Genomic DNA, 14,304 nt, shown 5'->3' on the forward strand with positions numbered 1-14,304 from the left:
TTAACAACTATATTCATTTTGAGGTTAAACATGCAAATGTACTTTATACCATATGCAAGAAGAAAATATAACCACTCACTTCATTCTGTCTGCCCTAAATCATGAGCATTAATCAATTTTATTTTTATTATGATTATAAATCACTACTGTACCTGACTCCAATGATAGAGAAATTTATGAAATGTAATCAAAGTAATAGGTAAATTTTTAAAAGTCTGTTAACCTAGATCCAAATTTTCAAATGTTTAAAACTTTGTTAACCTAGTTCCTCTTGTAAAGTCCCTTGTATAATTAAACCGCAAATACTAAAAATCACTTGATGGATACACTGAAAATGAGAAAAACAAAATGTATTAATGGCAGTATAGTCAATGCACAGAAGAGGCACCATATTCAGAAGTACTTGGAACTACAGTAGTATGTTTCTTGGTTAAACTGCCTATCATGATAAAATATGGACCAAAGGAAACCAAATTAATTACTCATAGGATCATATTAGTTCGAACTACAGTTCGCTGAAAAATTCTACAGCACAATTAACCCAGACATGTAATAACAAAAATACAGGAACACCGATACAGCTATGTGATCAAAGGCAATATCATAGAAACTGTTATTGGAGGCCACCTGCCACCAAATAAGAGAGGGAACAAATTAGGATGACAAAGAAGAGTTACTATTGGGAAACAATTCTCCACTGATCTCTCCCATTTCTGCTCATCTTGTGATAGCTTTTGTTCCAAATTACGTTTTCAAGGATGTAGAGAGAATACACTGGCAAGATAGAAACAGTGACTTCCTCCAGGACAGAGGGCAGGTTTGTTTTCTGATCAATATAATAAAAATAGTGTGTCCCTGCAGGGCAAAGACAGGACAGGTTTGCTAGCAGACCCTTTTCAAGACTGGGGTTTCCTCAGCTCAGGGTTCCTTAGTTGTAACAAATCCATTGTACGTGCAGCATCAACCTGGGTCTATCTCCACATCGCCCCCGGAACATGGGGGTCAGGGGGTACTGACACTGTCAGATGGGACGTAATAAAGTCCGTTAACCCAGGAGTCTCCCCATGTCCTCTGCAGCATCTATAAAACTGTGGCAGGCTAACTTGTTAGCTTGCTAGCCGGGTAAAAATCTCAGAACCTTCAGAGCCTTTTCAATAGTTATATGTTATACCTTATTACCTGAGACAATGTCAAATCGAACAATTTGTTGCAAGCATTTACTAGACCCCTAGAGAAACACTAAAAAAATTCAGGGGCTAATGAAAACCTTAAATAATTCAAGACACAGACAATGACCAGCCGCTTCATTTAACCCCCAGAGAGCCTCATATTTGTACTGTTCACCTAACTGATTCATTTACTAATTCATTATCAGATAATCCCCTGTGTACCAAATCTCACTCTTAATGAATTCAAAGTCTAAGGCAGAAAGAAACAAGTATGACTACTGCAAAACAATTTCACGTTCTGTTTTAAAAAGGAGGAGGGTATGCATGGAATATGAAAAATTATCACTCTTCCAAAGAATCTTCTATAGCAAAGCATGCTGAGTGTACATATTGAATTCATAATTTTATGTCCATCTATTATAAAATTTTCAACTTTGGCACCTCAAAGTGTGTTCTGAAGTCCAAGAGTATCATCACCAGGAGCCAGAAATGTGGATTATCAGACTCTAACACACACACCCTTAATCAGAACTTGTTTCCTAACAAGATCCTCAGGTGATTCTTACGCATATTAAAGTTTAAGAAGTATCCACCAAAATAAAACAAAAGAACAAATAAATCCTAAATTTATAATGAAGATAATATTTTTGTTAACAAGACATATTAAAATAACAATTGTTAACAAAAGTTACAGATAAGAAAAATACAGTCATAAGCCACCTAAAAAATATTTAGTTATAAACAGCTGGAATACAGAAAAATCTTACCTAAATAAAGAAAAAGTTAAAACTACACATCATGAATAATCAAAAAAGGAGAAACACCAAACTAAGATAATATAAGGTTCTGGCAATGCACACTTAAAAAACTTCAACAAAATAAAGACAGTTTTCATCTTTCTATTTTCAAAAATAATAAAACTAGCAAATAGATGGTCATTTTTTAATGAGCAAAAAGTGTCCTGATTAGACAACTCAAACTAAAAATATTAATATATTAGATTTGAGATAGTTAGGAACTTAAATACTATAAAAAACTTTGAAAGTTATTTAGATGCTACCCAGAACACAGGATTTTGCCTTTTATTTTCCCATGTTTTATACAAGGGTGAAATGACTAAGGAATTTTATGTTAAATTAGAACATTTTAGTTGTAAAATTGTTAATAAAAAACTATCTTCTAGCTATCCTGCATGACTTACATTTTCCAAGTTCTAAACAGGTAGCTAGCTATGTTTTTCCTTGTTTTCATCCCGGCATGCATTTTTACTGTAACAAAAATTGGAACCCTTTCTAATTAAGACTCTATCACGTAAATTTTCCTGAATTTTCTTTTCAGGGTGAAGGGTAGGCTGTCATTTGATAATTCTATTTTCTATTCTTTATAGCTCTGAGGTAAGTCATTGCATTCAATCTTATAGGAGACATGTCAGCACATCTCCAAAAAGGGATTTTTCAAGTTTCAAGTTGTAAAGGTAAAAGAAGTTAAAATAACAAAGCTTAAGAAAAACTCCTGAAAACTCAAATGCTTTTTACATGCTTAAAACAATTTTTTAGCTTGTTATGCCTTTACAAAAATGGGGGAGGAGGAAGGGAGGGAAGAGTCAACAACAGTAAATGAAACATTATGTAAAACACACAAAATGATATACCTCTCTCTTATTTCTTCTTGCAACCTTGAGGAATTCCATAAGGATCTGTAGTTGGGCTGCATGTGATTCCTATAATAGAAAATTATAATTGTTCTTTTAAAAATTTAACTGTGAGTTCAAAGTTTTCTTTAATACCACAATATAACCAGTATGAAGCAACTTTATTCATCCATTTCAGTCAGTCTATTACTATTTAATCAGTTTTCCCACTTGCTAATTTGCATTCTTAAAAGCAAGCCATCTTCTGTAAAACTAACAACTTTTACAAAACAGGTGTTTTAAATTATATTCCTCATTTACCTTGTGGAAAAACTACTTACAGGAAGTGGCAATTCTGTTGTCTGTCAGAGCTTCCTATTCCACAAACTAATACAACATCAAGACAAAAATCATGGTGGATCCAACAGAGTTTCTATATACTAAAATCACTTTCCCCATAAGAATTTCATTTGCAGGGGAGTAAGAATTATAGTAAATGGGAAGAAATCCATACGTTTCGGAAGTCAAATTTACTATTTCTGGTTATGATCTACTCACAGATAAGAGAATTAATATATTTCTTCTGTAGAAAATTTCAGTCAAAATCAAATACTTAAAAATAAAAATGCTAATATAATCAAGTGAAAGGAGGGGTAAATAACCCAAACTGGTAACAAACAAAAATGTAATGGATAAATGATAATTATAAGCTTGACATTTTCTGGGCATCAAAAAAAATATATTTTACTGTTAAAATTCACACAAAGAACCAAGGAATTCCAGGTGAATCAATAAATATACATAAAAAGAAAACCAAAAACTGAAAATGCAGTAACAATAAGAAACCGTTTATGAACAGATACAATTCTAATTTTTATATACATATTTGGAAAGAATAAAAAAGGACAATGAAGCACTTCTAAAATAAACAAATAAGAAAACTTAATAAAACTGTCATTTACTTGGCTATGCAACAGAATTATCTGACATTTGTTAAAATAAATACTGGGCAAGATTTTTATCAGATTGTGTTACTCTAGAAAACATTCATATGTTTCACAAATCCTCAGATGATAAGAGTAAGCCAGTTAAAATCTGAAGAATCACTAAGATACTACACATACTGCAAAAGAGCATGGCCACCTCATCCCCACTCCCAGAATCTATACCCTTAGGAGAACGCGAAGAAATCTTTACATTTTAAAGAATAATAGGCAAAGCAGATCAATGAAATGTTTAAGTTAAGACAAATAAGGACAAAAGAGGACAAACATGAACTGAGGATCACATTAGGATATTACAATTAAGAAACACAACTGAATTAATGTTTCACAACTAAATAAATTTGAAAACATAGTGTCATGAAGATCTAAAAGTGAAATTGTTTCTTGCAAAAGGTATTCATCGGACCTTAGATACTTCTGAGAAGTAGGTTAAACTATCACAAGGAACAAATTCACAGGGTCTCTGTGTCCCAACAATGTGACCAAGTATCCCAGAATCCTTTGCATCTTTCTTGGGACTCTTTGCACTGATCATCTATAACTGCCTGCAGATTATTTGGCTAGAGAGCAAAGACCACATCTTTATACCAAAAGGGACATACACAGACAGCCAAGACTGCTCATAAATAACAGTTTACTTGCAAAGGACGTGTACAAAACTATCTTCAAAATAGTAAGTCTGAATGCTTCATTTCGGTCTATGAACTAGGGCACTAAATAGGGTAGGAATGCAACTGATTTGTTGAAAGTGGGGAAAGGCCCCTAAAGCCGCATGATCAGAGAGATACCAGTTTTCCTTTGGCCTTGTAATATTGTTTGACTTTGTAAATTAGGAGTACTGTTTATTACTTGGATTTTAAGGGAAGGGAAGAAGAAAGAAAAACAAAAGGGGGAGGAGATGGAGTAGACAGAAGAGAAAACAAAACAAGACTTGACTTTCCAGGTGTAACAGTAAGTTTTGGTGCTCTAACCTAAAAACCCTGTAAAACGTTGTATGTTTCCCCCTCGTTGGTTTCAGTGTCCCTATCTATAAAATACGCAGGTAACATTTCACAAATGTGGGTCATTTTGCCATATCTCACATAATCGTTACTATTACTTAAGTGATAATTTTTCTCTACATCAATAGGCTTTTCTTTAAATCTACTGTCAAAGAAGTCTCAAGGATATGCACTTCTGGCAGTACCATGTTTCCCCAAAAATAAGACCTAGCCGAACAATCAGCTCTAATGTGTCTTTTGGAGAAGAAATTAATATTTAAGACCCGGTCTTATATTATAGTAAAATAAGACCGGGTCTTATATTAATTTTTGTTCCAAAAGACACATTAGAGTTGATTGTTCGGCTAGGTCTTATTTTTGGGGAAACACGGTATGACTGAGTACAACAGCCTTCAGAACAAGGAATATTTCAAGTAATAAATATATTCAATTCATAATGGTAAAGGGAATGATTCATCCAGAAGACCTATTAATCCTAGATATGAATGCACCCAATAACGAGCTTCAAAATACATGAAGCAAAGTCACAGAAAACAATGAAAAATAGACAATCAAAATTGTATTTTTAACATTATTCCATCAAATGGAGCTAGGAGGGGAAAAAGATGTGAATAATATTAACAAACTACATAATCAATATCCATAAAAGCAGGGTAACGAAGAGCATACTATTTTCAAATGCAAAGTGAACGTTCAAATGCAAGTGAACGTTTAACCAAATAGACCACATACCATATAATGAAAAGCACAATAAATTTCAACAGACCAAAAGCATACAAATTGAACTTCCACATCCAACTAAAATGCCGTGAGAAATACACAATTCACACTCCTACCTTAACAAAAGAGCAGGCCAGTTATGAAACAATGGCTTTCAGACAAAGAACCAGAAATACTGTATTGTCCCAGGAGACAGATGGAAAAACCTTGAAATACACAGGCATCAGGAAGAATATTCAAAAAGGCTGACTCAGTTAGTAGGCAAAATTAGCCTAGACAAAAATCTGCTCAAACATTTCCCAAGTAACTTAACTGCATGCCAGAACAAAGCTCGGGTATATGTAAAAGAATACAAAAATATCCAGCACAAGGTAAAACTTACAATTTCTTGTGTCCAATCACAAAATTAATAAGCATGAAAATAATAAGGAAAATACATCCATAATAAGGGGGAAGTCATCAATTAAAAAAATATAGAAATGACACAAATAATAGAATTAGTGAACAAAGACATTAAAAGAATGATTATAACTACATGTATGTTCTAGAAATCAGAGGAAAGCATAAGAATGTTAAGGAGAAACATGGAAGATAGAAATGATTAGTGAACTTGACAACAGAAATAGAAACTATCCAAAATGAACTAAAGAAAAAAGACAAAATAGAAATGAACAGAGTTGTTCATCGGTGAGTTGTGGAATAACTTCAACCATCCTAAGATTTGTGTAATTGAAGTTCCCAAAGTGGACGAGGGGACAGAAAAGCATTTGAAGAAATGACTGAAAAAATTCCAAATCTGATAGAAGAATCTCAAAGAGCTTTAAGAACAAGACTCATGGGAGGGGGGAAAGAACTATATCAAGGCACATCAAAATCAAAATGCTTAAAACCATAAAAAGAACGTCTTAAACTCGGAGAAATATACATATTTCATCCTGAGGACTACAACTACGAATGGCAGCAGACTTCTCATCTGAAACAATGCAAGACAGAACAATGGAGAAACACATTTAAAAATATTGAATTTAAAAAAGTATACGTAGAATTCTATACTTATTTGGAAGTAACTTTCAAACATAAAGGCAAAATAAAGACTTGCTCAGACACAGAAGCTGAAAGAATTCATCACCAGCAGATCTGCATTAAAGGAATAATAATTCAGGCAGAAGGAAAATTACAGATGGAATTCAAAAGAATGAATGGGAAACAAAAGCAGAAAGTGCACCAGAAATGGGAAATACACGGATGGGTAAATATAGGACTTTTAAAATCATGCTGTCTGACCACAATGCAATTCAACTAGAATTCAATATCTAAATATATATTCGGCCAAGTAGCAATATCCAAAATACACACACACACACACACACGCACGCACGCATCTGACAACTATCAGATAGGCAGAAACTAAAAAAGAGAAAAACAAGTGTTGATATGGTACAAACCTAAAGAGCAATTTGGCAGTATTTAGTAAGTTAAAACATGCATGCAACACTATGAACAGCAATTCCACTCCTTAAATCACTAAATGTATACACATGAGCACAAGGAGACGTGTATAACAATATGTTATACTGTCACTCATTGCTAAGAACTGGGAAGAACTTAATGTCCATCCATAGGAACAGATATGTCCATGCAATGGATCACTATAGAGAAGTTAAAATAAGTAAACTAGACCTATGTTTATCAACATGAACCTCAAAAGTAAACAAAGAGCCATATGTCAAAAAGATCACTACAGCATGAAACTCTTTTGTTAAACTTCTCAATTATATTATATGGTTGTAAATACAAATATGAGTAAGATAAGCATATACATGCTTGAGGAAGATTCTTGCCAGTTTCATATGGTGGTTATACTAGGGGAACGGAATGAGATGAGAGATGAAAGGGCTTAAGTATAAAAAAAATTCAGTTCTCAAAAGACAGATTTAAGACATATTATGGCAAAGTGTTAATATTTAGTAAAACTCATTACTTTCTGTATGTTGAAAATATTCATCAAGTTAAATAATAATACAAAGTAAAATAGGAAAACAATAATGTAAAAAAAAATCTATAAAACCTATACTAGGAACTTTGCTTCTGAGCTGGCTCCCTCTTCAAAAAAATAATAGGAAAGATCTGTGGTCTAAAACTAAGACACCTATATTTCTTCAATTCTAAGACAAAAAGCCCAAAGCAAGCAAAGATTAATGTTGGCACATCAAAAAGTGTGAAGGTTAACAGTTCTCACATTCAGCGTGAGAGCCCTGCCCACTTTTAAGTGTGCCTGTTGTGTAGTAGTCCAGAGAGCCTCTCCTTTCCCACCAGCAGGGTAAAAAAAAAAAAAAAAAAAAAACGAAAAGAAAAACAATCTAGTGTTCTGCTAAGGTAGGAAGGGAAGAATCCTTTGCTGTGAATTGTACAGGTAAGGACAAGAGATTCCAACTGCTTCTTAATCACAATCTCAACGAATCATCCTGTTTTTAGTCTTTCCTATATGAGGCATCTAATACTCCCAATTCCAAGGCCTTTGTTCCCCAATATAAGTTAGTTCTTAAGCGCTTCTCCCATTGTTGGCCTAGTAGTCTGCTTTCTCAGTTCTTCTAATCTATTACTTTTTGTCCATCTGCTTTAGAGCTTACAAAATACTGCTGCCATTTTCTGTTCTCCCTATCTTTGTCTTTTCAAATCCCTTTACATCTCATTTTCATACCATTAAGAGAGCATCGTAACTGCATATGTTCAGTCTATCATGGAGAAGTCTCTTTATTCATTTATCACTATGTGAAAATATTTACTTAATTAATTTACTTTATGTTCTCACCCCACATCTCCCTCCACGGTAGAATCCTATCTTTTTTCCACAGACCTTAACACAACTCCCAGCACATCTTAGATGCTAACAGAAAACTATGCTTAAAACTATAGGAGAATCTTGGCAACAATTTTTGGGATATGACACCTAAAAGCACAAGAAACAAAATAAAAAATAAACAAGTGGGACTACATGAAACTAAAAAGCTTATGCACAGCAAATGTAACAATCAACAAAATGAAAAGCAGCCTATTGAATGGGAGAAAATATTTGCAGATCATATATCTGATAAGGGGTTAATATCCAAAATATACAAAGAACTCATATAACTCAATACTACTACTACTACTACTAAGTTTAAAAAATGGGCAACGAACCTGAATAGACATTTTTCCCAAGAAGATATTCAAATGGCTGACCAACAGGTATATGCAATGGTGCTCAACATCATAAATCATTAGGGAAATGCAAATTAAAACCACAATAATATGTCACTTCACACCTACTAAAATGACTATCATCAAAAAGACAAGATAACAAATACTGAGAAAGTGAAGAAAAGGGAACCCTTGCACACTACTGATGGGAATGTAAACTGGTGCAGCCACTATGGAAAACAATATGGAGTTTCCTCAAAAAAATTAAAAATTGAGCTACCATGTGATCCAGCACTCCTACTTCTGGGTAGATGTCCGAAAGAAACTAAATCACTATGCTGAAAAGATATTCACACTCCCATGTTCATTATAGCACTATTTACAATAACCAAGATATGGAAACAATCTATAGTCCATCAATGTATGAATAAAGGTATTGTATGTATATACTTGTCTATGTGTACATGCACACACACTATGGAATACTATTCAGCCATAAAAAAGAAGATAATCCTGTCATTTGCAACAACATGGATGGACCCTGAGGACGTTATGTTAAATGAAATAAGTCAGGCAGAGAAAGACAAATGTTGCATAATTCCATTTATTTGTAGAATCTTAAAAAAAAAAAGAAAATACTCATAGAAAAAGAGATCAGATTTGTGGCTGCCAAAAGCAGGGGGGTGAGGGAATTGGATGGTGGCCAAAACATAGAAACTTCCAGTCCCAAGATAAACAAGTCTGAGGATATAATAATGTACAACATGATGACTATAGTTAACACTATTGTATGGTATTTGAAAGTTGCTAAGAGAGTAAATCCTAAAAATTCTCATCACAAGGCAAATACTTTTTCTCTTTATTCCCTGATTTTTTTTCTTGTATCCAAATGAGATGATGGATGTTAATTAAACTTATTATGGTAATCATTTCACATATATGTCATTATCCTGTACACCTTTAACTTATAAAATGCTGCATATCAATTATAGCTCAATAAAACTAAAATAAGTAAATAAAAGCTAAAGCCTTCCTGCCACTCCCCACAAAACAACAACAAAAAACAAAGGACAAATTTTCACCAACCCCACCTCCCTAAAAGATACAGCACTGGAGACTCGTTTTGGTCACCTCAACCTCACCTACTCCTTTCTCCCACTAAAAGATTTCCATTCTGTAAGGTGGGTTCCAGATCCAAGCTATGTTATCAGAATCTATGCACAGAATTTTTTAAACTGTAGTGGAAAGGAAAGCCCCTTTCCTTCTTCTATCAAAAAACATAAATATAAATGAGAAAGTACAAGTGAACCCATTATCCACCATGTGATAAAAATCTGAGAAAAGAAAATCATTTCCTGTCCCAAAGAAACACACACATGAGAAGCACAAAAGACAGACTCACAACAAACATTCAAGGGACTGATCTCATTTCGTCATAGTCTCCAAAGCAGCCATGGTTCCAATCTTTCCCACATTTGGTCGTTAGCTCTTCCTTTTTATGCACGGGACCTCCTCACTCCCGTATCCTATCAATAAATCACCCTTCCGGTTTCAGCTGGGTCAGGGCGGGTATTTGCTCATGCTAAGGGAGGCATTGCTTATACTGGATCATATTCAATTCCTAATATATGCAACTTCACATTTCACATGAAATAAATAAAATTTTCCATGTATGTACATTTCATTACATGAAACAGGATATATTTAGTTCTAGTTCCCATCTTTCTAATGCCCTTAGTTAAGCCATAGGCTACTGCTACTGTGCAATGGACACCTGCTGGAAGGATTTTATGTAGATAAAAATAATCTCTATTTTCTCCTTCAAATCTCATACGAGAAGAGGAAAAGACTCAGCAAGGAAGATATTCATCAGGAGAAAAATGACCAATATAATTGTTCCCTATTAAAATGAAACTGTACTTTCTCATGATCTTTCTTAACACTCAGCTTCTGTTAGTACAAACTGGCCACTGTAAGTAAGTTATATTATAAGGGATTTGTTCTCTATTTTATTAGAAAAAGGGGAATCTGTTAGAAATGACACCTTGCAGATGTTTCTTGCTGAATAAAATTGGATGGGTTAAGTGACATTACCCTATTATTTTTAAACATTTCTAGATCTTTTTCCACGTAATAAAGAGCATCATTTAAAACAATTTTTTTAAAAAGTTCAGCTGCCACTTACTGCTTCCAGTTGTTTCTTCTTCTGTACTAGTAATTCCAACATGAGGTTGACATTGGCCAAATCAAGGTTATCTTGGTCAGTTCCCAGTAAATCCTGAAATATTTGCCACCTGTGGCCATTCTAAAAATGAGAAAAAGAAGAAACACAATAATTTCCTAAAAAGAGTGTTTTAGAGTCTAAAACAAATGTTTAACTGCTATTTTCTAATATGTTTAATACATAGGTATCAACCTGCTCCTTCCCAGCTAGTGGCTTCCCACTGCCTTCTAATTACAATTTAAACACTATTTCTCCCGTAAATGAATTTAAATAACAGATGTGAAAGGCATAATCAAGACATATGTTAAGTCAGCATATCTAAAGGTGTAATTCCCTTCAAAATAAGTGCCTTGATTTTAATTGTGTAGCCATATGTTCAACTTTGTATTTGATTGTGTGGTGTTAATTTAAGCTCACTTGCCTCAATAATTTGGGGCTAATTCTCTTAAATTATGAATCTTTCAACAGCTTTTCCAAATTACTACACATAGTTTCATCCTGACATATAATCCTTCAAACATCATGAGTTACAAGCCAACTCTGTCTTGATGTGATCCCACCAGACCGTTCAAAAGATGAGTAAATTTTAAACAATGCAATTAAGCAAGTTCTTTATTAAATAAAAAAACACTTATACAAATCTCCTTTAAGAAATATCAATAAGGCGCGGCTGGATGGCTCAGTTGGTTAGAGCGTGAGCTCTCAAAAAGGTTGCCGTTTCAATTCCCGCATGGGATGGTAGGCTGCGCCACCCCCCCCACCCCAGCAACTAAGATTGAAAACGGCGACTGGACTTGGAGCTGAGCGGCCCTGAGGAGACACACACTGTTCCCCAATAAAATTTAAAAAAAAAAAAAAAAAAGATATATATATGTGTGTGTGTGTGTGTGTATATATATGTTGTTGAGTTTGTTTAAAACAAAAGAAAAAGCAATAATATACTAAGCCTTACTATCTAATAGCAAATCAATAAAAACAATGAATTGAAATTTATAAAAAATAGTAATAAGAGTTGAAACATACGGTGCTACTCACTGAGTGGTCCAATTTGAACCTCTTTTCCTCAAACCTTTGCTTCTGTTTGAGAATGAGCTCATTCACTGAAAACAAAAACAAAACAAAAAGCACACACAATTTGTATTTTGTTAAAGATATCATCTAATTGTTCTGTTTAGATGAATTCCATTTTAATCTTATAAAGCCCCAAATTAAAAAGATGCTAAGCAGAAAATGCTAGGTTTTTATTTTATTTCAAATTAAAGTTTTGCCAGAGGCTATTACAGCTTGAACTATTACTATGATTACTACTGCTATTACTACGGCAGGAGAATTCTTCAGACTATGTACCTGCTCTTACATGTTTAAATGATGACACTATTGACACTTGGAGAGAGACAATTCTTCATGTGTCCCACGCTCTACATGGTAACTGGTTGATTCTATGAGGTAGGCACTAAAGATCTCTAGTTGTTCTTTTGTTTGTGACTTTTCTATACACGTCATGGCAGACACTATCCAAAATCTATCCCACCCTTTTATTCAAATCACAACATGATTTTTTTCCAAGTGTCAGAGTATCACATACTTTCAGAGGCTACACCCCTCCTGAGACCCCCAGGATGATTCTTGTCTAAGCTAAGCCAATCTAATCACTTACACTCTTGCCAATGATTGACATGGGGTTAAGTATGTGACGTACGGTAGTTTTGACTAATGGAGGTATGCTGTCGTTTGGAAATAGGAGAAAAACAAGTTCTTTCCCTGCCTTCATTAAGGGATGATATCTGGAACTCCTTAGAGCCATCACACAATCTTGAGGGGAGCTACACAGAGGACCAACAATATGAGGGGGATGGAGGAACAGAAAGATGTAAGGAACATGATACTATCACTGAGCCACAGAATTAACTTGTTCTAGAAATTCTTTTTGTGTGTTTACATTTTCCTTAATGTTTAAGCCACTTTTAATTCGATTGTTCTGTCTTTAACAGCCAACTGATTTTTAAAAATGATAAAGGGAAACTAGCACTAGACTAGGTAGGGACTTTAATTTATAGACATGATCCCATGGGTTATTATCCCCATATTAGAGATGAGGGAATATTAGAGCAAGAGCATAGGAACCTTTATCATGGTGACATACAGTATAAGACTGTATACTGTCCAGTCTAGAGGGATACAAATCCATCTAATATTTTCCACTAAACTACCATCCAAATATAAACATTTTCAAACAAGAGAGGGACCAAGCCCACACTAAGGATCCACTCTTCAAAGATGAGTAAGACTCAATCCAAGACTCAAGGAACTCAGAGTAGGAAGACAGATATATATGACGCAGTAGTTGTAATATAATGTGATAATCATTGCTATCATTGAAACAGATTTACACAGAACACAAGACAAAGATCAATCAAAAATTAATGAGCAGGCTTCACAAAAAAAGTGACTTTAGAACTGGGCCAAAACAGACACACAGAGATTCATTAAACAGAAAGAGATGTGGGAAAGAATTCAGATGGTGGGGGGGAGCGAGGGGCAAAGTCATAAAACAGTAGGAGATAAAATGATTTAAAATCAATATGGCTGAAACACAGGGTCACAGTGATTTTGTTAATGATTAACAGCGGCTAAGAACTAAGATTGGAAATGTAGACAGATTGGAGCCTGATTCTGAAGAACCTGGTATGCATCTCACAAGCAAAGTTTTTATAATCCAGGGAAGATAACGGAGGCAGCTTGAAATAATGTAGTACAGGGAATAAAGAGGAGCACACAAATAAGAGTTTAATGTTTCAGTTACCATGTAAATCAAAACTGTGACTTAAATAATTGTAATTTACATTTTACCAAGAAATTTAATATACCACTGAACCTGAGGGATAGTCTAAATCCATAATTATAATTCCACGGATCTTTATAACAACCACAGTACTAAGAACAAACAATGCATTTCTACTGCTAAATCTTCCATTCTAGCAACTGTCTTTTTAGAGCCAGGATAGTATAGTAAAAGCACAGACCACTGAACCATACTGCTTACGTAGGACCAAATCCCAATTCCATCACTTACTGTCTGTATAACTACGCGAGTTCCTCAACCTCTTTGGGCTTTAGTTTTCTCACCTGAGGAATGAGGGTAACAATAGTGCCTGTCTTGTAGGACTGAGAATTAAATGAGTTATTGTACAGAAAACACTTAGAACAGGATAAAAATATGTGGGAGATATGCAATTTTAGTAGTAGTTCAAACAGAAAAGGAATGAATGAAATCTCACTGATAACAAAGTGTCTATTTTCAAATCCATGATAAGTATAAATCACTGATATTTAGATTCCACTGGATACATTTCAAAGAGATCACAGTTTCATTTTT

At 34.2% G+C, this 14,304-nt stretch overlaps 1 protein-coding gene across 3 annotated transcripts in view; it reads right to left on the minus strand.

Moving 5' to 3' along the window:
• The window catches only part of COP1 (COP1 E3 ubiquitin ligase), a 120,270-nt gene that overhangs the window by 83,772 nt on the left and 22,194 nt on the right, over positions 1 to 14,304 (minus strand). For 2 of the 3 annotated variants that reach the window (XM_033092937.1, XM_033092935.1), the window contains exons 4-6: positions 11,952 to 12,028; positions 10,890 to 11,009; positions 2,821 to 2,889 (exon numbers count right to left, since the gene is read on the minus strand). In XM_033092937.1, coding sequence (XP_032948828.1) covers positions 2,821 to 2,889; positions 10,890 to 11,009; positions 11,952 to 12,028 — 266 coding nt within the window. The remainder of the gene's footprint in view (positions 1 to 2,820; positions 2,890 to 10,889; positions 11,010 to 11,951; positions 12,029 to 14,304) is intronic. The other variant, XM_033092936.1, reaches the window with a different exon arrangement.

The sequence above is a fragment of the Rhinolophus ferrumequinum genome, chromosome 22, assembly GCF_004115265.2.
Source record: "Rhinolophus ferrumequinum isolate MPI-CBG mRhiFer1 chromosome 22, mRhiFer1_v1.p, whole genome shotgun sequence".
NCBI lineage: Eukaryota > Metazoa > Chordata > Mammalia > Chiroptera > Rhinolophidae > Rhinolophus > Rhinolophus ferrumequinum.